Source organism: Podarcis cretensis, assembly GCF_951804945.1.
Source record: "Podarcis cretensis genome assembly, chromosome: 1".
In the NCBI taxonomy this organism is placed as follows: Eukaryota; Metazoa; Chordata; class Lepidosauria; order Squamata; family Lacertidae; genus Podarcis; species Podarcis cretensis.
In genome coordinates this window covers 113,657,609-113,679,829 of record NC_137170.1, presented here as the reverse complement: position 1 = coordinate 113,679,829, position 22,221 = coordinate 113,657,609, and the positions used below count along the sequence as shown (strand labels likewise).

The 22,221-nt window shown below is 39.4% G+C and overlaps 2 protein-coding genes across 6 annotated transcripts in view; both read right to left on the bottom strand.

Annotated features, from left to right (window-relative positions):
* Positions 1-4: 4 nt before the first annotated feature.
* Positions 5-14,205, bottom strand: BBS5 (Bardet-Biedl syndrome 5). Of its 3 annotated transcripts, none has more exons than XM_079981523.1 (12): positions 14,064-14,205; positions 10,949-11,031; positions 9,659-9,724; positions 7,315-7,364; positions 6,444-6,571; positions 5,852-5,987; positions 4,825-4,920; positions 3,721-3,783; positions 2,780-2,914; positions 2,586-2,669; positions 546-569; positions 5-420 (listed from the first exon to the last, which is right to left on the bottom strand). In XM_079981523.1, exons 1-12 carry the CDS (start codon positions 14,123-14,125, stop codon positions 319-321), a joined length of 1,029 nt encoding a protein of 342 aa, XP_079837649.1. In that variant the 5' UTR covers positions 14,126-14,205; the 3' UTR covers positions 5-318. The 3 variants fall into 3 exon arrangements, with proteins under 3 accessions (XP_079837649.1, XP_079837651.1, XP_079837650.1); XM_079981525.1 differs by lacking the exon at positions 14,064-14,205 and adding an exon at positions 13,053-13,955; XM_079981524.1 differs by lacking the exon at positions 3,721-3,783.
* A 1,812-nt stretch (positions 14,206-16,017) lies between these two features.
* The window catches only part of LOC307216253 (uncharacterized protein), a 40,786-nt gene continuing 34,582 nt past the window's right edge, over positions 16,018-22,221 (bottom strand). The window contains exons 32-36 of one of the 3 annotated variants that reach the window (XM_079976344.1): positions 21,522-21,763; positions 20,498-20,576; positions 20,090-20,218; positions 18,870-19,061; positions 16,018-17,503 (exon numbers count right to left, since the gene is read on the bottom strand). In XM_079976344.1, coding sequence (XP_079832470.1) covers positions 18,871-19,061; positions 20,090-20,218; positions 20,498-20,576; positions 21,522-21,763 — 641 coding nt within the window. In that variant the 3' untranslated portion in view covers positions 16,018-17,503; position 18,870. Of the gene's footprint in view, positions 17,504-18,869; positions 19,062-20,089; positions 20,222-20,497; positions 20,577-21,521; positions 21,764-22,221 lie in introns of all 3 variants that reach the window. The other 2 variants (XM_079976343.1, XM_079976345.1) reach the window with 2 other exon arrangements.

The window sequence follows — 22,221 nt, the reverse complement described above, 5'->3', positions numbered from 1 at the left end:
CATGTTATTTCCTTAAAAATATTTTTATTTACACTCATATGAGACCAACACATATTCTAAATAATCAAATATTTTTAAATAATTTTAAATGTAACCACTGAAAGCACTGTATACTTTTACAAAACTGTACATTCCATGAATATATAATCAAATATATTTTATTATAACATGACAACTATTCACTGTACATCATTATCTATTCCTTGTTGTAATAGTTTTCTTGTAAATATAATCGCTATAAAACAGGGAGCTGTAGCTTTTTCAATACATGACTTTTAGAGACTAAACAGATTAATTAAATGTTGCATTAAAATAATGTCAACCCATTACTTCCCAGAGTCCTTGCAGTGTGAAGCCATCTTTTAGTTTTTCTATGGCAAGCCCCAACTCTTCAGAAAAAACAGGCTCACGGTCCTGTTGCTTTTTTTCAGGAAATGAGGAAGAGAGGAAATGCAAGAAAACGAAGGTTAATACTGTATAATCAATTAGGCCATTAGGAACTAACACACTATTAAGTTTTCACTAAAAATAAAATAAAACCATACCTTATTTCCATCAGCAAAATAAGCCTACAACAGAAAAGTAAAAAAAAAAATTAAAACCTTAAAAAGTAATTGTCTAAGGGTGCTACGTAATGTTAGTCATACTCAAAGCAGACCCACTGAAATTAGTGGGCCTACAATTAACATTATATATCATCTTAAATATTTTAATTATAAACAGCACAACCTTGTGTATGCCTACTGAGAAGCCCCACTGAGTTCTATGGGGCTAATTCCCAGGTAACTGGATAGTACTGCAGCCTAAGAATTGAACATTTGTTAATTCAAACACAGACACCAAGTAACTCAGTTCAATTAAATACTTTTGGATCTAATTGTTTAATTATCTGTTATATCTGAAGTGGTTATTAAAACCATGTACTGCCATTTTGTTTCATTTCCCCCTTATTCAGTATGAGTAACTCCATTTTACACTCTATCAAATAAAAGAAAAATCTCTTCGCCTTGACAGATTTATAAAATATAGTATTAAACAAAGTAATTTTTTCTGCCAGTTTTCAACTGCCAGTTTTCTGCCAGCTAGTTTAAACACAAAGGAAATGCTTTGATCACACATAACCTACAGCAATTGTGAGCAGCAATTAAAACAGCTTTTTTCACTTTGATACACCACACTGAAACAGAGGTCAGGACTGTTGATTATTTCAACAGCATTAACACTCTTTAAGAAATGTGTTCTAGTGTCATGTCTTTGGTGACTGTCAAACAAAGAGTGAAATATTCACATGAGAAAGTTATTCACATTTCCTTCCTTAATGAAGTAAGGAACCCAAAGGTGCTCAGCAACTCACCAGATATTTGAAGGCATACTGAAGAGGTAGAAGATATGTGATAGCATTTTGACCTTTGAAAAATCCAGTGTGATTGTAACAGATGTATTGTCACAGGTGCTCACTATACTGTGCAAGGGACTTCTGCCTGTGCTACAGGATTTCCCCTTCCTGCTCCCAAGGGTCTCTGGAATTAAGGTGACTTTTAAAGGACCTCAGAAGTTTTATTTTGTTTGTCTTTTACAGGGTAAAAAATAATCATGTGTATTCTTATCACTTCATGCAGCTGGACCACAAGAACAGCATAGCTTCAAAGGGATTGCCAGCTGAAATGGAGCCACTCTGTTTAATCACAAACTCAAATGAGTATGAAACATGCAGGTGAGCAAGATATAACCTACTGCAAGTAGTCTCCCATTCTTCACAACCAAGAATTTTTCTGTGAAATATAGGGTTGGACCCAGAAATGAATCCTATGCAGCGGGGAATTCCTGGCCACACCCCCCCCCCCGCTCTAGTCCTCCATTACCAAAAAAACACCTGCTCCCAAGTGTCAAGGGACCCTCTGAAAGAATAAGAGGAAGAGTTTGGATTTGATATCCCGCTTTATCACTACCCGAAGGAGTCTCAAAGCGGCTAACATTCTCCTTTCCCTTCCTCCAATGTGGGAAACAATGTGGGATTGAGTACAGGGGCTTTGGAAGCACAGGAACCAATTTGGTGGGGCTGCCTTCCACAAGCAGAAGTCCCTCTGCACTTGCACTAGGCATATTTGGATCCATTCCACAAAGTTTTGTAATCTTCCCATAGGATCAGAAACATTAAGTGATGCGAACCCTGACCCTGTAGGTCAGAAGGAAGCTATGCTGGGCCAGTCACAGTAAGCCATAATTCACAGTTTATCATAAATGCTGTCCAATCTCTTCCACTTCTCTCTCCCATAATGCAAGTGGGAGGATCAAGCCACAAGGTTTACAGTGATATCAGAAATGGGGATCATGTTTTTTTTTTTGGCTTGTCAATTATGGTGTGTCAGGGAGAGAAGCCAAGCTTTTCCGCTTGATCATCCCACACACACTAGCGCAGGAGTGAAGTGGAAGTGATCAGGCAGCATTTACAGTAAGCCATTAACTGTGATTTACGGTGATGTGTGAATTGCGTCACAGAGTTCAGGGGAGGGTCAAAGTATGCACAGGACTACAGAATTCGAGGTAAATCAACAGAGGATTATTATTTTTCTGTAGAACCTTACCACAAAAGCATCTGTCTGCTCATCTGCCTCAATCTCTACATCATCCTGTATTTGTTCCACAGTCAGATCTTCTAGCTGCTGAGGCTGAAAATTAATAAATGAAAGAAAACACTTTTCAATCTAATCTTTAAATCTTGTTAAGTAAATAGTAGCTGGTTTAATTTCTATAAATCGTATTTTAAAAATAGGAATACCTTTTCTTCCATTTCGTAATCTACGCCAAATATAGGATTAACTGAAAAGACTTGATGCAATGATTTTATTTCTTTTGCTGTTCCCTCTAGTTTTTCCACTGGGTCAATCTTAAATCCAAGCACATAACCACCAGTCTGTAAGAGAGTATATGTTGAAAGAAAACATATCCGATTGCTATCCCACAGTATGATGACCCAAATTCAGTAAAACCATTTTGGCTGGAACTGTGCTACAAAATGTTACACTGTATCAACGATAAGCCACAGTTTTATTAGGAAGATGAGGCAAAGCATTATCAAATTGAATCATGCTCAAGTATTTAAAACATTCAGATATATTGACGCAATACAACATCTATATTAAATAAATATAGCAATTTAGTGGGGCTTTGCATTGCATTACATGTTCATTATTAGTCACCATATTTTTATGAATGGCTATAATTGTAAATATAGTGTTACAAAAACAACGGAACAATTCCAGGTTGAAAGCTATTTTTAAGTATTAATCTCAACTGTGCCATGTGGAAAGTAATCAGCAATGACACATTCAAAATTGTGATTCTGAAGCTATTTATTCACAAACAGTTCTACTCCCAAGAACTACTAAGGAGCAAATCATTTCAAGACTCTAAACTTTTACAGGGGCACAGCACTCAAAAATAGCAAGTGACCAAGCTGATATGCTGGTGTCTCATTCAGAGATTTGATTAGTCACCTGGTGCTCATTTATCATAGTCATTATTCTGTGAACTCATAACTAAGCTCTTCAGATTGAAAAGATCATACTACCATGACATCCTAATCAAAGCAGCAACTTCCTCAGGAATAAATACCACCAAGTATAGGTGCTTGATTGAAGATGTTTTAGAAATGTCTTAATAGAGTTTTGTATGGAATGATTAAAAAACTGAAGGAAGTACAATATACTGAGTTCTTACCGCCTGAGAACTCTCAATGACAAGTGCCAAGCCAAATTTTGAGTCTCTGATCTTTACTGAACGCTGGTTGAAAAGTAAAAAGAAACAAAAAAATTGTTTGTTAAAAAGAATGACTGAAATATGACTCCTTAATAGAATTAACTGAAATTACTGACACTGACTCCATGAATTACTCTCTTTCCAGTCACTTGTAATTATAAATGCACATGAATTTTTAGTGGAGAAGAACACTGAGAACATTGAAAAGTTGGAATATATCTTATCTGGAAACTTTGATAAGAATTCTGTTCATATGCCTCTGACAAAAAAAACTATAATGCTCAGCTAGCAGCACTGGCGAAATACCATGGAAACCATATAAACTGACCCATGTTTTAAAAGAACTAGTGTACCATAGTGGTAAAGAGTGTGAGCTATGAGCTGAATTCCTCAGTACAGAGGAAATGCTATTGGCCTGATGCAAAGATGTAGATGAATCTGACTGCCGATTTTGGAGGTAGAATATCCTTCATGTTCTCTCTATGAGCCTAAAAGCTGACCAAACACAAAGTTTTGTCCATCAGTGTATTTCTGCATAAGCACTGCCTGATAAGGAAATATTAGATAATGCATGTCACAGCAAACTTATCCAGGACAAGTCTCTAACACCAAAGACACTGTACCCCTTCCACCATCATCCAGCTAAAAGACTATTCATTTCAACCACCAGAGGAAATACATACTGCAAACCCACAACTTATGCACATTTAACTTGTGCACATTCAGCTCTATGTGCTTTGCAAATTTAAAAATTAAAACTAAAAAGGGGGTGGGCATCTGGGAAAAAGAGACTTTGGCAATCCTACCCGCCATTGAACCCTATGTGTTTTGACCATACACAATTTTGGCTTTAGGCGCAATCCCTGAAATGTAACCCCCCATGCAAGCTGCAGGCTGACTCTATGTACTTCTAAGATTTGTCAGCTTTGTCAAGTTTATATTAATATCCATTGACACTTGCCAAAAATTCCATAGTATTTCTTTGGAAATTCTATATACAACAATTAAAATAAGGTAACCCATATTAATATTTAGGCAAAAATATTGTGCTGTTATTGTACTTACAATTTGTAGATATGGGATACTGACATTAAAGCTGTCATTCATATTAGCATGCCAAACTACTCTTACATTTGTAACAAAAAAGGTACCCAGATTTCCCTAGGAAAGAGAGAAATTATAATTAGTTGGTACTAGTCTTCTATAACACTATATTAGGTCCCTCTGCATTTAAAATGTAAAGAGAATAGCTTTTACAAAATCCATTGGTGAAACCCTTACTGCAGCAAACCAGGGTTGAACCATAGTACAGTATAAGAAGCTTTCCATTACATTTACAGGACTCAAAATAATATACCATTCAATGGCATGCAAGACACATATGCCAAAGTTAAAATAGCAGTATACAAAAATAACTTTTTGCTCTGCAATATTACTTTTGTGTCTATTTTCACACACTAAAATAGTCACCACACTCTGTTTCACATGCCAAATGAATATGGGTTGCATCTTGAGAAATGCAAGATGAAGGAAACTTGTGGAAGTGACCTTCCAACCTTCTGCAGTGGCCTTCTAAATGTTTCTCCTCAGGAACAGGGACCCTCTGAAATGGGGTGGGGTGGGATACAGAGAACTCTGGAAGATGGGTGGACCGATTGAAACTGGGCAGAACCAATTTGTGCCAGGATAGCTCTTCTTTCCTAACATGGTTCTGACCAATTTTGGTTAATTACCCTCTCCTCCAGCAGCTCCTTGTGACCCAGTCAATACCACAATGGAGGGTCCCCTGAACCTCAGGAGTGTCTTTTAGGGATTGGAGGACAGGGCAGTAGAGTGGGCAGGGAAGTCCCCTACTGTGAGCTTCCTTCCACTCACGGTTCTCAGGAAACAGCCTTATGAAATTCAAATAATATGACAGAACTTGCACATAAATATTAAAGAGCTAAGAATATTCTGCTGAACCTCAGTGCCATGTATTTTTCAAGTAGTCAGTTTCACAAGGTGGTTTCAGAACTTCTTTGTCAGATTTTGCAGGAAAGGCTTTAAAAAAATCACATTCTTAATTTCAGTTTATGAATATATTACACTGTACCTGATCACTAGATAAATTCCAGACACCATTTATTTTGTCATATACTTGTTCTTTGGGTAACAATCTCAACTGCTTGTTTTGAATTAATGCACATCTCAGCTTCAGCTCACGGTACATTTTTGAAGTTTCATAAGCTCTAGGAATAATAAAACATGGTTTCAAACAATGATAAAAATGGGAAAAAAATATTTATACTCCTCACTTAACCAATTTGCCTCCTCTAACTTGAGCAACATGGAAGTAATTATGCCAGAGATTCCTGAGTTTAGCTTGAAGGGAAACCTCCACAATGGGGTGGCCCTTCCTCAATAAGATCCTTTATCCTAAAAAGGCATTTATCTGCCCATCCTGAGAATATTCTTATCTTGAAATATAAGGGTTGCTCTGTGTATTTGCATACATATGCATGCCAATCCCAAATCATTACCATTTCCTCACTGAACAAAATATATGCAAACCTTTCATTCTAACATTTATTGATTATATGGCACATGCAACTAAACCAACTAACTTCATTAGGATTATGCTTCAGCAAGCATTTCCTGCTTCTGTGCAAGACTAACACTTTTTAAAATAAAAAAAGCTCAAGTACCTGTGTACAGCAATAACAGAGGCAAAAAGTCTGGGGCTTCCAGGAACCACATTTGTAAATATGAATTCAAAACGTGTATTGTTACATTTGGTTAATATATAGAGTGCTTCTGTCTGGCCTCTTAATTTCTGTAAGAGAAAAGATTTATAAGATTTAGTATATTAGTACCGCAGTTTCCAAAAGAAATTAACAATCTTAATATTTATGTATTCTCAGTATAATCAGAAACCAGTAACAATTTCCAGGGTGGTAGCCATGTTAGTCTGTTGCAGCAAAAGTGTCTTCTCACACTTTAAAAACTAATCAATTGCTACAAGCTTTTGCATAGTAGAGTCCACTTTATTAGATTCAGGAATTTATTACCCTAATCGAGATAAAAGGGTTTTTATACCACTACTAGTATTACTTAAGTAATTAATTGGGGTTTGTTTGGAACTGTTTGTCTTTTACCACTACAAGTATTAATTAACTTACCAGTGCCAGGATATCTGTGTTACACTCAACACTACTTTGTGAATGTTCACTTTACTTATTCTGCATAAACTTATTTTGTAGACATAGTAGTATCCATCTAAGTCAAATTCAGAGGGCACCCACTGAAATCAACTGGTCACTCTGAATATGACTTAGCTGAATATAACCCCTAAGCTTTAAATGTTGTAGTCTGTATTTTTCTGCATTTCATTTCTCTCTGACTTTACTGCTTACACAGCCCTTAAGGTGTCACAAGGCTTTTTGTTGCTTTTGAAATTCATAAGACTTGCTGACAATTAAATGTTTTTTAGAAGAACTGGAAAATCATGTCATTTGACGAGAGCATGCTATATATTTCCAAATACGCTCTAATTCAAAATTTGTTTCGTAAACTCACCGAGTTAGCAGTTCTTGTTGTTGTGCTTACAAAACAATTGTAGCCAACAGCTAAGCAATCAGGGAAAACAAAAACAGTATTGTTAAAGATGTCACTGAATATCTCCAGATATCTGTCTGGTATATATTGTTGTCTGGAATAGAAAATTGCCCAAATTAAACTTAACCTGGTGTGCCAGTTGATTCCAACACAAGGGTTCCTGCTAGCACAACAGGTCTTCCTCCCTCTCCACCCCACCTCCCCCAAATCTGCTCTGGAGGGTCAGGAGAAATCCCAGAACAGCACAAAGGGGAAGGAGAGGGGGGTATTTCCATCTGGCAAGCAGAAATGCTTGCTCTGAAGGAATGATCAGATGAATTCATTAAATTCATTAAATAAACCATTAAATTGAATTCCTCCCAATGAAATCACTGTGTGACAGCTATGTACTAATTGTAGCTGCAGGAACACGTGCTGCTGCTATAATAGTAACCGATTCACAGGTAAACTCAACTAAATTAAACGAAACCTACTCCCAGGTAATTGTTTATACCACTGCAGTCTAATAAGACTTGCTTCCAATAACCAGAGGCTGCAATTTTTCCAGTGCTTATTTTTCCATGGAACATTTTCTGTTTCATAGTAACAATAAACACCAATAAACGCCAAAACAGTTTTAGCCAAGTTTGGCACCTTCAATATTTTTTGGTTTTGTTTACTAAATACAAGTAAAAAAAGCAGGCTAATCACTGTCTAGGGCAGGGTGGTCCAACACGTGGCCCAAGGGGCACATGCGGCCCTCAATGCCTTTTTGGTGGTCCTCAGCAACATTTGATGGGCCCCCCACATCCTTGTGCTGCCTTCCCAAAGCCAGGGGGCATAAAATTTTGGCCTCACTCCTTCTCCCCTGGGTGCAACAAGGCAGTGTGGAGCCTGCAGATTCTATGTCAAAGTACTCTTGGGGCCCACTTGGAAAGAAAAGTTGGGTCACCCTGCTGTAGGGCATGATAAATTTTCCAGAAACCACACAGCATTGCTTACTTTTGAGAAGACATGTGCAGCATAGTTATCTCCAAAACTTTTATTTTACTTTTCTTTCGAAAAACCTTACAACACACACACACACACACACACAGAGAGAGAGAGAGAGAGACAAAGACAGTTCCTTCCCTCAGGGTAACAATCCAAAAAGACATGACACAAAAGGAAAATGGATCGGGAAAGAGGAAAAAATAAGCAATCTCAGGTACAAGAGCTTAGTTTCAAGTCCTTTCAATGACCAGTTGGCAGTGGAAAAGTTCAAGAAGAAGAAGTGCCAAAGTATCTGAGCACACTGTTAAGAGTGGCCTTCTTGAAGCTTGATGTAGTGGCTGCTGCCAGAGGATAGTTAACCCTGATGTCAGAGTTTTCTTAAATAAGAGATGTATGGTGCAGACCTACCACCCCCCCAGCCAAGTCTATCCATGGTCTCAGGTCCCAACCCACATTTGTCCACAATTAACTACATGTTTACAAAAGGCTAAGCTACCACAAATGCTATTTATATGAACAGAATTAACATCACTTTGAAGAATACTATTTGTTAGCAGGTAACTGTATCTTACTAGACTAGACACACTGTAGAAAAACAGCTTTAGAGCTAAGTTGACATGCCCTTGATAAAGATCATGAGCAAATAAGAAGAGCCTGAAAAATTTCTGCCCACCTAGTTTTATAACCCAGTAAAGGGCAAACCAAGTTTCTGGTTGCCAGCACACTGGACCTGAAAGAAGGCTGGCCACAGTACGTCATCCTTATTTATAATTTTTTAATATTATATCAGTCTGAAAGTTGTCCAACATTTAAAGTTAGTAGTGTGATGAGTCGTATGCTGAATCAGAACGCTTTTTATATGAAGTGACCTTAGGAAGTATGAAACACTGTGTGCTCCCCACAAATAAAATAGACAATTACAGTGTGAGTTGGTAAGGGACAATGCAAAGTCTGCAAGGCTTTCTTATTTTCAAGAATGCCAGATATACCTAAGGAGAGTTAGAATTTTCAGTATTTTCCAGAATGTTTTGAGAACATTTACCAACGCATTGTTTACACGGGAATAATTATGTCAATTCTAACTACTAATACAAAGATAATATACATAACGTTAATAGAGTGATGAAGGTTACAACGAAACCAGAGCCTTCCACTCTGATCCTAATGGTGTTTCACAGCTCTGAAACTATTGGGACTTTCAAGCATATGCACTTAACACTGGGATGTAAATGTCTCTCTTTGAAACAGCAGCAGCACCAGGTAAAGGAGAAAAGCTTTTGATTGACCAGTTATTTTTTTTAAATGGTATAGAAACAAAGGAAGGGATACTTACAGAGGTTGACTCTAGGCAATACAATGGAGTGCCAAATAATTCTCAAGTTTGTTACCAAAAGTCTGCCTGGAAATTAAAAAAAAAAGGGGGGGGAGGAAATCACCAGTTAATTTATAGCAAAATTATTCTAATACTAGACAGACAGAAAACACAAAGGCTATCCTACTCAATCCTATGTACTCAGTCAGGATCTTCTACACCCAGTATCCCCCATCCATTTATTAATGTCACATATATAAAACAAACAAGTGGGATGTGCCACAAAATATGGAGCACTCCTGTCCTGGGTTTCAGCAAGCCATGACCTTTTCTAATATACTCCATTCCAGCCCCACCACATTTTTTGTTTTTTCTCCCAAAGAGCCAGCTTTTGATTCTGTGGTCACTTGGCTTGCTCAGTTTGTGACGCTTTTGTACTACTGCAAATCTAACAATCTCCACAAGCCTACTGATACCTCCCTCTTGTGCATGGATGGTGATATTTTGACTACATAAGGGTTCCCACTCAGAGAATGAGTTTACTATTTGGGGTAGGGTCATTGCTCAGTGGTAGAACATCTCCTTTGCATCTGGAAGGTCCCATGTTCAACTCCCAGCAACTCCAGGTAGCACTGGGAGAGAACCCTGACTGAAACCTTAGAGAGCCAGTTACTGTAAACAGCAATAGGGAACTTGATAGGCCAATGGTCTGAGTCAGTATAAGGCAGCTTCCTATTTTCCTATGCAGAATTCTAAGCATAATAACCCATTCAAATCTGCTGTACAAGAAAATAAGCAGAAATGAGTGAACTGCAACTATATTAGAAAAAGAGATTGGGCAAGCAAACTACCGCAACGAAATCAAAATCTTTCAGGACCTACATACTATCTAAGATCTGCAGGAGGGGAAGAAAGGGAGCTGATACTACATAAATCACAAGGAAAGGATATAAAGGCAAGTTATAAATATTTATAATAAATAAATAAATACACATGGCGATCTTGGACATCTGAACCGACACATCATCGTAATCTCTAATAATAGCAAACTCAGGTGGCCCAGTGCCAATCACTTGGGAAGCAAAATCCTGCAATCCAAAAATAAGGTCATGGCTTCTACATATGTGGGGAATCCCCCAGGCATGCAGAAGAACACATATTTGTGAAACAATAAAATAACGCTGGGCGGAAGGTGGGAAATAACCCTCCAAAAACTGCCTGACAAGAACCTGCAAACTTTTAGCTTGGAACAGAGTGCTGGTAGCACTTGAGAAAGAGGGAGAAAGGGTCAATAGAAAGCAGAAGTTGTACCTTTCTCTCCATTGTTTCCTTTGGTATCTTCAATAGGATCCAAACAGTCAATGAGAACTTCTCCTGGTCTCATTTTCATTTGCCTATAACAATATTGCATGTTAAGTTGCTCCTTCAACCCTTTGTTTTCTTTTATTTAGGTAAACCAGTTGTAGTAAAGTTAGTCTTAGTTAGAAAATTATTCTTTGGTCAAGTAAGAGGAGTGAAGCCTTGTGGGAGTTTCATCAGCCACAAGGACCCTGGGAAAGAAGTTGTGTATCTTTAAACTCTAGACTAGATGGCTCCTTAGCTGAAAGCTTTATTGGAACCAAGGAAGCCTTGATTTAATGAAAAGATCTAACACCTGAGTTTGAGGGTGTAAACATCCCCCCCTCAGTGATGCTATCTGTCCTTGAATTGCTTAGGGATGTGTCTCTGGCTAATTTCCACGGAAGGGAGGAACCCCTTTGATTTAAAGTTTGGATTTCAAATTGGCCCAGCTGTCAAGAAGTAAATTGATTGACCAGCAAGCCGGTCATTGGTGTATTCAAAAATAATTTGAGTCTTATGATTGGCTTGAAAGTTACGACGCTAAGTGCGAACTGTGAATAAAAGATCAGGGAATTGTCTTGATCTTTGCTCTTTGCTTTCGGTCTATGCCATCGCTCTGCAATTTGCAAAGATGCCCGGCTCTATTGTTCCATCCTAATAGCCGTCGTTTCGTCCTTTGAAATGGAGATCTTCAAAAGCCTTCAACTTGCAGAGTCCTAAAGATTTCAGCTATCCTATTGAGGGTTAGAGCTTGTGAGTATGTATAGCTAGTTATACTATGTACCTTTGTTATTTTCTTATCTGTAACGTTCAAAAGAGTGCCTGCTATTCTAGCATGTTTTTATGTTATTTTTAAAATAAACCTTTTAAGAATAAAACTGTTTTAGTTTGTGTGCCTTTCCGGAGGGAATAGCTAAGTCCTAGCCTTACGCTTGGTTACACTCTACCGTAGAACTTCTGCCTGCAAGTCTGTGGATGCAGCTTGCGGAACAGGGGGACAGCCAGGTTAAACGGGTCACAGCCTTCTCCCTGGGTTGTGATTCTGGGTCCCCTGGACAAGAGGGAGTGGTGGCAGCCCTACCGGGTCGTGTTTGTTCTGTTTTGGAAAAAGTAATTAGCCCGCCAACCTTGCCCTGGGCGTCCTAGTCTGGCCGGAGAGCAGAGACAGGAGATGGGAGGGGCAAGCGGTTGGGGGTGAACATTACTACACCAGTAATATCCCATTGAAACATTTTGGGACAATAATGCTCACCATGCATACACATAAATCCAAGATCTATAATGACTTTGGAATAAACTTGTCTTCTCCCTAACCAAATAGAGTCATCTTTCCAAATGAAACACTAATTGAAATGGCAGAGTTGCGCAATGACATTCACCTATCTGCATTTTGCATTACTTCTCATGAGTACTGAAAACGTTAATCAAATGTTTTAACTGTAGGTTCCAATCAAAGTAGTTCCCTGCAATAAGGAATGTGTGACATCTTGGTAAGCTTGTTTCCATTCTGAAAGAAACAAGTTTATTTATTTTTTTAAAGTGCTATTAATCCATCTTGTTATTTAAATAATCCACTGGAAGCCACCAGTGACAAGGAATCACAAACAGGTGGGTGCACAGAATACCATGCAGGTGAATGAGCAGGCCAAGTTCTCAGTCCCTTCTCTAGGCACAGGTCAGAAACCAAGCAAGCTGGCAGAGGATGGGAAAACCCCTCCTTCATGCCCATCACAGATATACAGAGGGGCTGCTGGAGGAGGGTAGGGCTCTCTATCCTTCCTCAGTCAACCTCCTTGCCCCCAGCAAGCTAACAATTTTTCCTGGACCTATTTACGAAGTTGCAATTGGTCACATCTCCAGGGCAAGTAGCAATGGTCAGTTCCTGGCCAGCATGACCAGCATAGCCACTCTTTTATCCTCTATGAATTTGTCCCAACATTTATAGTCATCACTACATCTCATGGCAGCGAATTCAAGCCATCTTGCATCAACAGGCACATGGTACATATTTACAGACCTGGTGAAACAGTTTGTATAAAGTATAACCTGTATAAACAAGTCTAAAATCACGTACTTGTCTGTTCTGTCCAGGCCAGACGCACCTTTTTCTCCTTAAGTATTAGCCATGGAGAGAGATATTGCTGCAGTTTAGATTGTCAATTTGACCAATTACCAGTTTAAAAAATGACAGGCTACACTTTATCCAGTTTTTTAAAAAATCTTCATTTGCGTCAGCCACAAGCCACAGCAAAGGAATAAATAAAATGCAGATATAGCTAGATGGTTGGCTATACAAAATACGTTCCGAAAAATTACGACTATACAAATAAAAGAGTTAATAACTGTCCTTGATCTTTTATCCCGTTTGATTTCACTTCTTTTATCCCCTTCTTCTTCCAACGAGTCCCTCTCCCAGCCCCACTCATCCTCACAATAACCCTGTGAGGTAGGCTGGGCCTGAGAGACAGTGGTTGTGTGAACGGGAGAAGAGCTAACCCGAAGATCTAATCCGGAGGCTGCATACAAACCGCATTTTAAAGCACATCTCCCCCCTTCAAAAGAATCCTGGGCGCTGTAAATATTAAGACTCAGATAGTTACAATTCCCAGCAATTCCTTAAAAGTACGACGCCCATAATTCTTTTAGGGAGCAACAAATATGCTTCGGACGGGCTTTAAAGGTGTAGGGAAACTATATAAACTCAATAAATAATATTGATATTGACATAATAATATATCAAGCGCGACTTTTTTGGGTTCAGGAGCGGAGAGGCCGTTGGCGTCCAGGGACCTGAGGAAGCTCGCTTAACAAATAAAAGAGCCCCGAGAAGAGCCGTGCCCTAGAGAACGTGGGGAACCAAAGACGCGTGTGCGAATCCCGAGTTTTCTTTTTAACGGCGAGGGCGGAACCCTCGGCGCCCGCAAGATGGCGCTGACAGACTTGAAGGAAACGGCGCTCTCCGCTCTCGGGCTCGCGAGGCCCGGAAGAAGCGGCCGCTTTGCCAACGGCCACTTAGCGAGGTCGCGGACTCCCGCGCGGGGGACGCAGCGAAAAAGGGAGCCCCCGTTCGCGCGAGAACACTCACTGAGAGGTGATGTCGAAGCGGACGTCCCTGTCCTCCCACAGCGAGTCCGCCGTGGCCGCCATGGTGACCACCAGGCCCCGTCTCGGCGTCCGTGCGCCCTTCCTTGGCAACTCCCCGACGGGCGCCGGCTGGGGACAAACTTCCTCGGCGCGACGCGCGAAGAAGCCTGTTGTGCGCATGCTCCGGGCTTCTAGGGCTGTGCGTGCTTTTCTGCTGCAGGCGATCCGTGCTCTCGTTAACGATGCTCGGCGGATCAAATTAGGGATGCCAAGGCGCGCCTGCGCGGTGCATATAGGAAACTGGTTTCCTGGGCTCCTAAGAATGCCAGGCGACCTGGATAGGGATGTATTTATTGCCGAGCCTACCTCCCAGGGCTCTTGCAAGGATCAAAGTGGGGAGAGCAATAATGGTAAACCGCCTGGAGTTCCCTGGAGGAAAGGGAACGTCCATAATAAACGTTCCATCGTGCCCAGTCGGTGGGATTTGTGCGCATTGCTTTCTAACAAGATTTAAAAACCTTCTCAAAAATTATGCCTGCCTGGGACTAGGGATGACGCCCCTTTCGGAAGCTCCGTCCTAAGGGAGGGAGGCTTATCTCCCAACAGCCAGCCGGAGGATTGTCAAAACCTTACTTATAGGAAGGATTCTGGTGGTGCCTAAATGAAAATTCCTTTATTGAAATGATTTAAAATGCTTTGCTTATATTTTTCTAGGGTAATTGCATTTTTCTTCTTTTTGTTTTAGTGTTTGGCGGTTTTATGGTTTTTTTTATAAAAAATATTAATGTCAAGTTGTTTTTTTAAAATAATTATTTAAACATGTTTTTTAGCACCCTTGGGCTACTTGAGGAAAGGCAGGGTATTAAATGTATTAAATAAAATTAAAAATGTCTAGGCTATTATTGCTATGAAATATCACTAAATACCAATATTGTGACAACCAGTATTCTGTTAGTTGGTGGAAAGGTGTGCATGCATATTAAATACAAGTTTGAGATGCCAGCAACTACAATATTTTTAAATAATGTACAATGTGTCTGAAGTTAAGATTTTTGTTAACCACTTTTGTGTGTGGTTGCTCAGAAATCCCACAGACTTCAAAAGGACTTTCTCTTAAGTAAGCATGCAGATTGCAACATTAACATTAAATCCATAAGGCACTTGAAAGAACCAAATAAACTTATGAATTGGACAGAGACTACAGCCTGTATATAAATCTATTTTGAAAGAATATTATTTATTCTTGGTTACATTTTCACAAAAGCAAACATTCAGTTCTAAATATCTTCCTCATATGACGTGATTAAAAGAAACAGTGATTTTTAATTAACACAGTGAGATGAGATGTTAGTTTTGCATCACCACTCAGATTTTTCTAGTGGCACAGAAATACACTTAGTGCAAAAAGTATTTTAGTATAGTTTATGCATAAAGTACCTTTTGCGTGTTTAATGCTGATATATGTATGCTAGTAAACAAAACAAAAAACAAACAAACCTGGAATGCAGATATTTATGGGCATATGCTGACAGAGGTAACAAATTAACAACCCACTTTGAAACATGTATGCAGTACTGATGTATCTACCTGCAGTGCCAGTATTCTACTGAGCAAGCAGTAGTTTTGTGAAACTAGCATGGCATAGTGTTTGATGCCCACATTCTAATCTCTTATATTTTGGCTCAGCAAGTTTTAGGACTGAGCCATATTAATATACAATTTATTTGGATACGTTTAATGTAGCTTTACAGGTACTTTTGCCACGCTGCCTGCTTGTCAATATTCACTTTCAACAGCATAATTGGAACGCTATGAGCTAGTTTGCATATGTTGCATATGTTAACCATGTTTTGCTGCTATATGCACGAGCTGGAACAAGAGCAAAAGTATCACACTTGTATGCTCCCTACTCTCACACAGCCATAAAAAAGACTTGTAGCAGTTACTTTCACTTTTCACAAATCTTGGCTTATCACATATAAAGCGGAGATCGTGGCTTATAACAAACGGGTTAAATAAGGCAGCTTTGTAGCCTATGCTTTGAGGTTAGCTTGTTTAAAAACTAAGGAAGAGAGGAGATGAGGTTCTTTCCATAACTTAGCATTACATGTGAACTAGTCCAATGGGTGAAAAACCTCTAGCACATCATGAGGCATGTATAGTATCTAGAAGACACGGTTTGAGGCAAAAAAAAGGGTCATGTATCATGCCCAAAGTTGCATAACTAGTTTATCAAGTGATGCAAATGACCAAGGAGTTTGTTAGGGTATAATAATGTTTTTAGGATTAACTTGTGCAACCTAAACTGTGCAGCACTCCTTTCTCAGAAGTACGCTTCCATTTTGGGGTTAATTGCAAATAATTGTGCATAGGGTTGCAGCCTTAAAGAAATATCTAATTTCTACCCCTGAGTAACATTTACCTGCAGATTCCAACAGATGGAAATCCTCATTTATTCTGGAATATAGTCCACAGGCAAACTGAAAATTGTGGAGCGAGAATTTGATGTGTGTATAAGGAAAGTGGTACTATTGGTTATAGTTTTGCTGGCTCTATTAGGTTCTTGGAGGCTGCTAGCTCTTGGGAAGGTCCTACAAAGAGCCCTCATACAGGAATTTATAACATTTCCTGGCAAACATAGTACCATATAGCTTTCTAGATTCCCATGGGTAAAACTACATATTACCAGGAAAAGACAGGGTTCTTAACATCATGTTTCTACCATGTTTCTACCATGAGTTAAATGAGACCCTTTTGAATTGGCAAATCACTCCTCCCCATTGTTTCCTGGTTATTTATTGCCCCGGCTGAGCTCCTAAATTAAAAGCGAATGTGGCAGGGGGCAGGGTAAAATCAGCCTCAGTATGGGGAAGTTTCTATTCACAATATAAGATACAACATTTACTTTTGTTTTGTTAATGTTTTACAATCTACAAAGCATACACGCTTGTTTCAGATGTGAAGGGTGTTATCCAATGGTATGGTTTCTGTGAGTAGAACGGAAAAGGAGGCAGCTTTCAGAAATCTTCCCTCCCCCCCCCCTTGTTGGCACCCCAAACCGCCTAAATCAGCTCTAAATCCAACCATCTGAAGCAGATTTAAAGGCTGTTTTCCTTCCCATTCCCATGACACAAGGCCTTACTGTCAGCTGAGCAGTGTGATGATACAATCCGAACGTATGTGTGGGCTCAGTATGTGTCTTAACATTGCACCTGCATGTAAGCTCTGTTTCGGAAATAGAAGATAAACTGCTCCATTGACTTCAGTAGGACTACAGTGGAATAAGTGGTTTGAGGATACCGGTCATCTTTCCTCTTGTTAATCAAGTACAAAATACAAAAAGATCTTAATACATTTGCACAAAATCTCCCCTTTCTTGGCTAACAATCTTTTCTGTTGAATTCTGCTTGGTGAGCGTCTCTGTTAATATCCTTCAGCCATCTGTAAAACAGGACAAGTTATATAATTTGTACTGATAAATATGAATTTCTCTATTAAAGCAAAATTAAATCCGAGTGTTGTGTCCAGAGCTTGTTTCACAATTTCCTGTTATACTGTCTCCCCAGTGTAACCAAGTTCCTTATCAGAGCATCATTGACATTAGATTCTGTGTACACATCATACATCTAAAGCACATCCTCTCCAAGAATCCTGGGATCTGTAGTTTGTTAACAGTACTGGGAACTGTAGCCAGGATTTGTTCACAGGATTCTTTGGTGGGGCCATGCTTTAAATGTATGGTGGGTACACACCAGACTGTGGTTCTCTTCTTTGCTAGAGGGTATCCATTCTTAAGGAAATCAGCCCTGAGTGCTCACTTAAAGGACAGATCGTGAAGCTGAGGCTCCAATACTTTGGCCACCTCATGAGAAGAGAAGACTCCCTGGAAAAGACCTGATGTTGGGAAAGATGGAGGGCACAAGGAGAAGAGGAAGACAGAGGACGAGATGGTTGGACAGTGTTCTTGAAGTATGAGTCTGACCAAACTGCGGGAGGCAGTGGAAGACAGGAGTGCCTGGCGTGCTCTGGTCCATGGGGTCACGAAGAGTTGGACACGACTAAACAACAACAAGGAGTTAGGACTTCTTCCTCGCTTAGAGAATCTGGTAAATAGGAAAGTGAAAGAGCTATTTATCCAGGCAGATGTGTGGGACAGGATTAGAAGAAGGAAACAACGCAGCTTCAGGATGCTCAAGGCATTGATCTATTCTAAGAGGATGTGGCAGGATAGCTTCTTCCTCTAGCAGATTATTGGAACTCATAGAGGGAGGGAAAAAAGAGAAGACCCCCTGAGACACAGTGATCTCCAGCTGCTGCTTGTCTTCTGGCTAGGTCGAAGTCACAACCTTCCTCCACCCTCTTACAAATATTTTGCAGCTGATTTTTTTGGGGGGTGGGTGGGTCCCGCCATGCAGTTTGAGAACATCAGGTTTAAGCCCACAAACCAGTGGGACTACTAACAGTATGGTATTGACAGTGTGTGGCACAGGTCACACAACCTGTATTATGTTGAGAATTACTTTTTCATGCGCAACCTTGATTTTTCAAATTTTATTTCTGAAGCTCTGATCTTGGGTGAGAGTGAAAGGACACACAAGTGTAACATGAACCTCTCCACGATCATGAAGCCCTTGAAAGTGTGATCCTATACAAGTCTATTCATAAGTAAATTCCAGTTTGTTCACTGAGGCTTACTCGCTCATAAGCATGCATAGGAAAGCAGCATTCTTTGAAATATTGGGGCAGTGTCAGCACAGGCTCTTCCCAGAACTACAAGAGTCTGTAGAAAAGCCTTGTTGGTTCCTACCTCAAGAGGAAAATACACAGGTCTTTTTACAGTCTTCCTCGATATCAAAGCGGTTAGCATTTCCATCGCAGCCACCATACCAAAACTGAGCACAAGAATTGGCTTGCTTATCATAATACCATTTTATAATATACACACGGCATGGTCCTTGATCTAATCTTAATTTACATTGTGGAGGGCTCAAGAGATTTTCTTTAAAAAAAACAAAAACAAAATATAATTATTCTCATTATAGTGCTTTACAAAAGTAATTGTGGCAATAAAGTTCAAATTTAATCAAACATTTACCATGTTAGAAGTTAAATTTATGAAGGTAGTGCCGATATACGCTACCCCCCCACATGATGGATGGATAAATGGATAGAGTTTCTTCTTCTCTTCAGTATTTCTCCAATCTTGCTTTACTCACATCTCTACTATTGTTTAAAACTTTTCCTCTCAATTTTTCTCTACCCTTATTAAAACACACCCACCCACCCCTTTTCTGTGTCAATCCCTTCCCATATTCAAACCTATTCCTGCTCATTTTCTCAGCTGCCTCATGTAAGAGAGATAAAAGGTGTGGAGCCCTCAAATATTCCACAGGACAGGCGTCTCCACCACTTCTGTGAAGGTGACGTTCCTGGGTACCACGTGTATACATTAAATCACATATAAAAATCCTGTAATCACCCTCTAAACCTCTGGAAACCCACAAAAATCCACTGAACACCACAATTGCTCCCTCCAAGCCTCCCTCCAAACCCCAACTCTCCACAGGCTTCAAAGATCTGTGCAAAGACTCATGGGATTGCAGTTACAAAGGCTCATGGGATGGCCATTTCCCCCCTTTTCGCACAATTTTTGCTGTTTTCCCTCTTTTTTGCCCCCCTCACGCCCTTTTGCAGTATAAACGTGTTTATTTACTTTCAGGCGTCATGCATATGTGCAGTTGCGCATAAGTCGAATGCACGTAAGCGGGGAGACGCCTGTACCTTCTTTATACTTTGCTCCAACTTCAGCTATTGTTTAATAACCCAATTTTCCTTGCAGTTCCCTCTCCCCTTGCTTTACTCAAACGTCTGCCTTCATTTTCCACACCCGCTACTGCTTCATGCAAATCCCGGATCGCGAGGAGGCAATGCAAATCCTCCAATGAGGGTTGCAGAACGACATCATTACATTTTTATTATATATAGGGGGAAATGGAAGAGCGTTAAAACTTTGATACATGTAATGACCTGGTTTGGGTGTAGGTGGCATGGAGGAAGCTGATGAATGAGAAGGTGGGAGCGTTTTCTCTGCTGTTAGCGATGCCAACGGCGGTGATGACGATGGTGATGATGGCAATGATGGCAGTGCTGAAGTAACTGCTGCAGAATATAATGTTATACACACAGAGAGAAAAAAACATTCAAGAGACGGGATGATATGTCATGTAGCTGATGAAGTAGATTTTAATCCCTGAAGGTTTATGCCATAATAATACCTGCAGTGTCACAATATTATTTGTTATTTTTGCTGCAGCAGACTAACATGGCTACCCCTCTAGGAATTTAAGGAAAGGGTGGTGAGGTTTGTTTGTTTGTTTGTTTTTGTTTTGCCTATGAGACATATCCTGTTAAGAACTAGATTGCAGAAAGAATTACCTTTAACAGGAGACAAAGATGAGAGATCATCAGGTTCCACATTGTAGTTCTCATGAGATGACCTGTGCAATTCTTTGGTCTGAAACAAATTCAGTTTTGTTAATTTTAAAATTTAGTGGGGACTTACCACCAGTGAACTTAACATTTACTGCCCTCAATAACTTAGGCCCCAAATATCTGAAAGGCCAACTCCTTCCCTACAGACCCTCTTAGCTGAGAAACCTCTTGGTAGTTCCACCGCCCTCAAAATTCAGGGAGTGGTGGCCCCAGAGAGGACATTCTCTGTGCCCTAAACTGAAGAATTCCCTCCCCACAAAGCTGCATCTGTCTCTTGCATTGTTCAGTTTTGTCATACGCTGAAGATGCACCTCTCGTCTTTTGATACTGATACATATATTTTTAGAACTCCATCTATTCTTCTGATCGTAAATTGTTTTAATATTGTATTTTTACATTGCTGTAACCCACCATGTCACTTTATAGGGAACAGCAGCTTAGATAGATAGATAGACAGATAGATAAACAAACAAATATTTATTCTGTGATACAGAGAAGCCTAATAGAGACCTGCTTCATTTTACTTCTGTCCACAAAGAACCACTTGTGTTGGTTCTTTGTATATGAAAGTCATATAGGCTTCAAGTTCAAGACTAAAATGTAGGTTCCACAGCTTTCAAATAGTCTTTTCCTGATTTATGGAAACATGAAGCATCAATTAGGTGATTGCAGCAGGCTTTAGATAAGATTACCTTTAAATTAAAAACATTGGAATTAGATCCTTCATTGAAATAACTTAATGGCTAACTAAGCTACTTATTGAAAATAAGTATTCAGTTTCAAAATATTGAGCTGCAAAGGCAGTTCTTTGCAACTAATTTTTAAAGAAAACCTTATCATTTTGTATTTTTCAGCTGTGAACTGTCCTGGGATTCGGATGAAGGGTGATATACAAATTTAATAATTAATAATAATCACTACAAGTAAAAAGAGAGAATCCAGAAAATATCCAGTAGCCAATGAGTACCGGGATTAATGGTTGAGAAGGCTGGCCAAGATTTATAGAATCCACTTTCACTGTTGTTTCAAATTCATTTGATAAAACTGACTGTCCATTATTACTGTTTGTGTGCAATATGTATTGTGAAGAACGAGAAGATACTGAGTGGATAGATGGTCCATTTATGCTTCCTCCAGCTCCAATCCGATTATATATTAAGGCCCCATGTTCATCTTCACAAAACTGGTTAACAAGTTTGGACTCCAAAGCTTGAAACAAAAGAAAATAAAAACCAATTTAAAAATCCCAAATGTTGAAAAAAATACATTTTGTTCAAGAAATAATATTACTCATGTAATTTTCACTATGTTGAAACATTTTTTTTTTAAAGTAATTGTTTCTTAAGTCTTGGGATAGCTGTTGGAACATTCTTTTCTTCACATATGGCAACCCCCAAAGCATAGCCATTTATGTCAAAGTAAATGGGTTGTGTCCAGCTAAGTTTCACTCAGCAAACCCCTTGAAATGTGGGGACTTCGGTTAATAAAGCCCATAAATTTCAATGTGTGTGCTCTGAGTATAAGCCTTTTCCTCTGATGGGACTCAAGGCAGTTTACAGATAATAATAAGAACCATTAAAAATATAGAAAAAACAAAACACCCTCCCCCATAAAAACCATACAAACATTGGTGGAAGAACAGGGGGGACGGGGAGAACACACCGCCC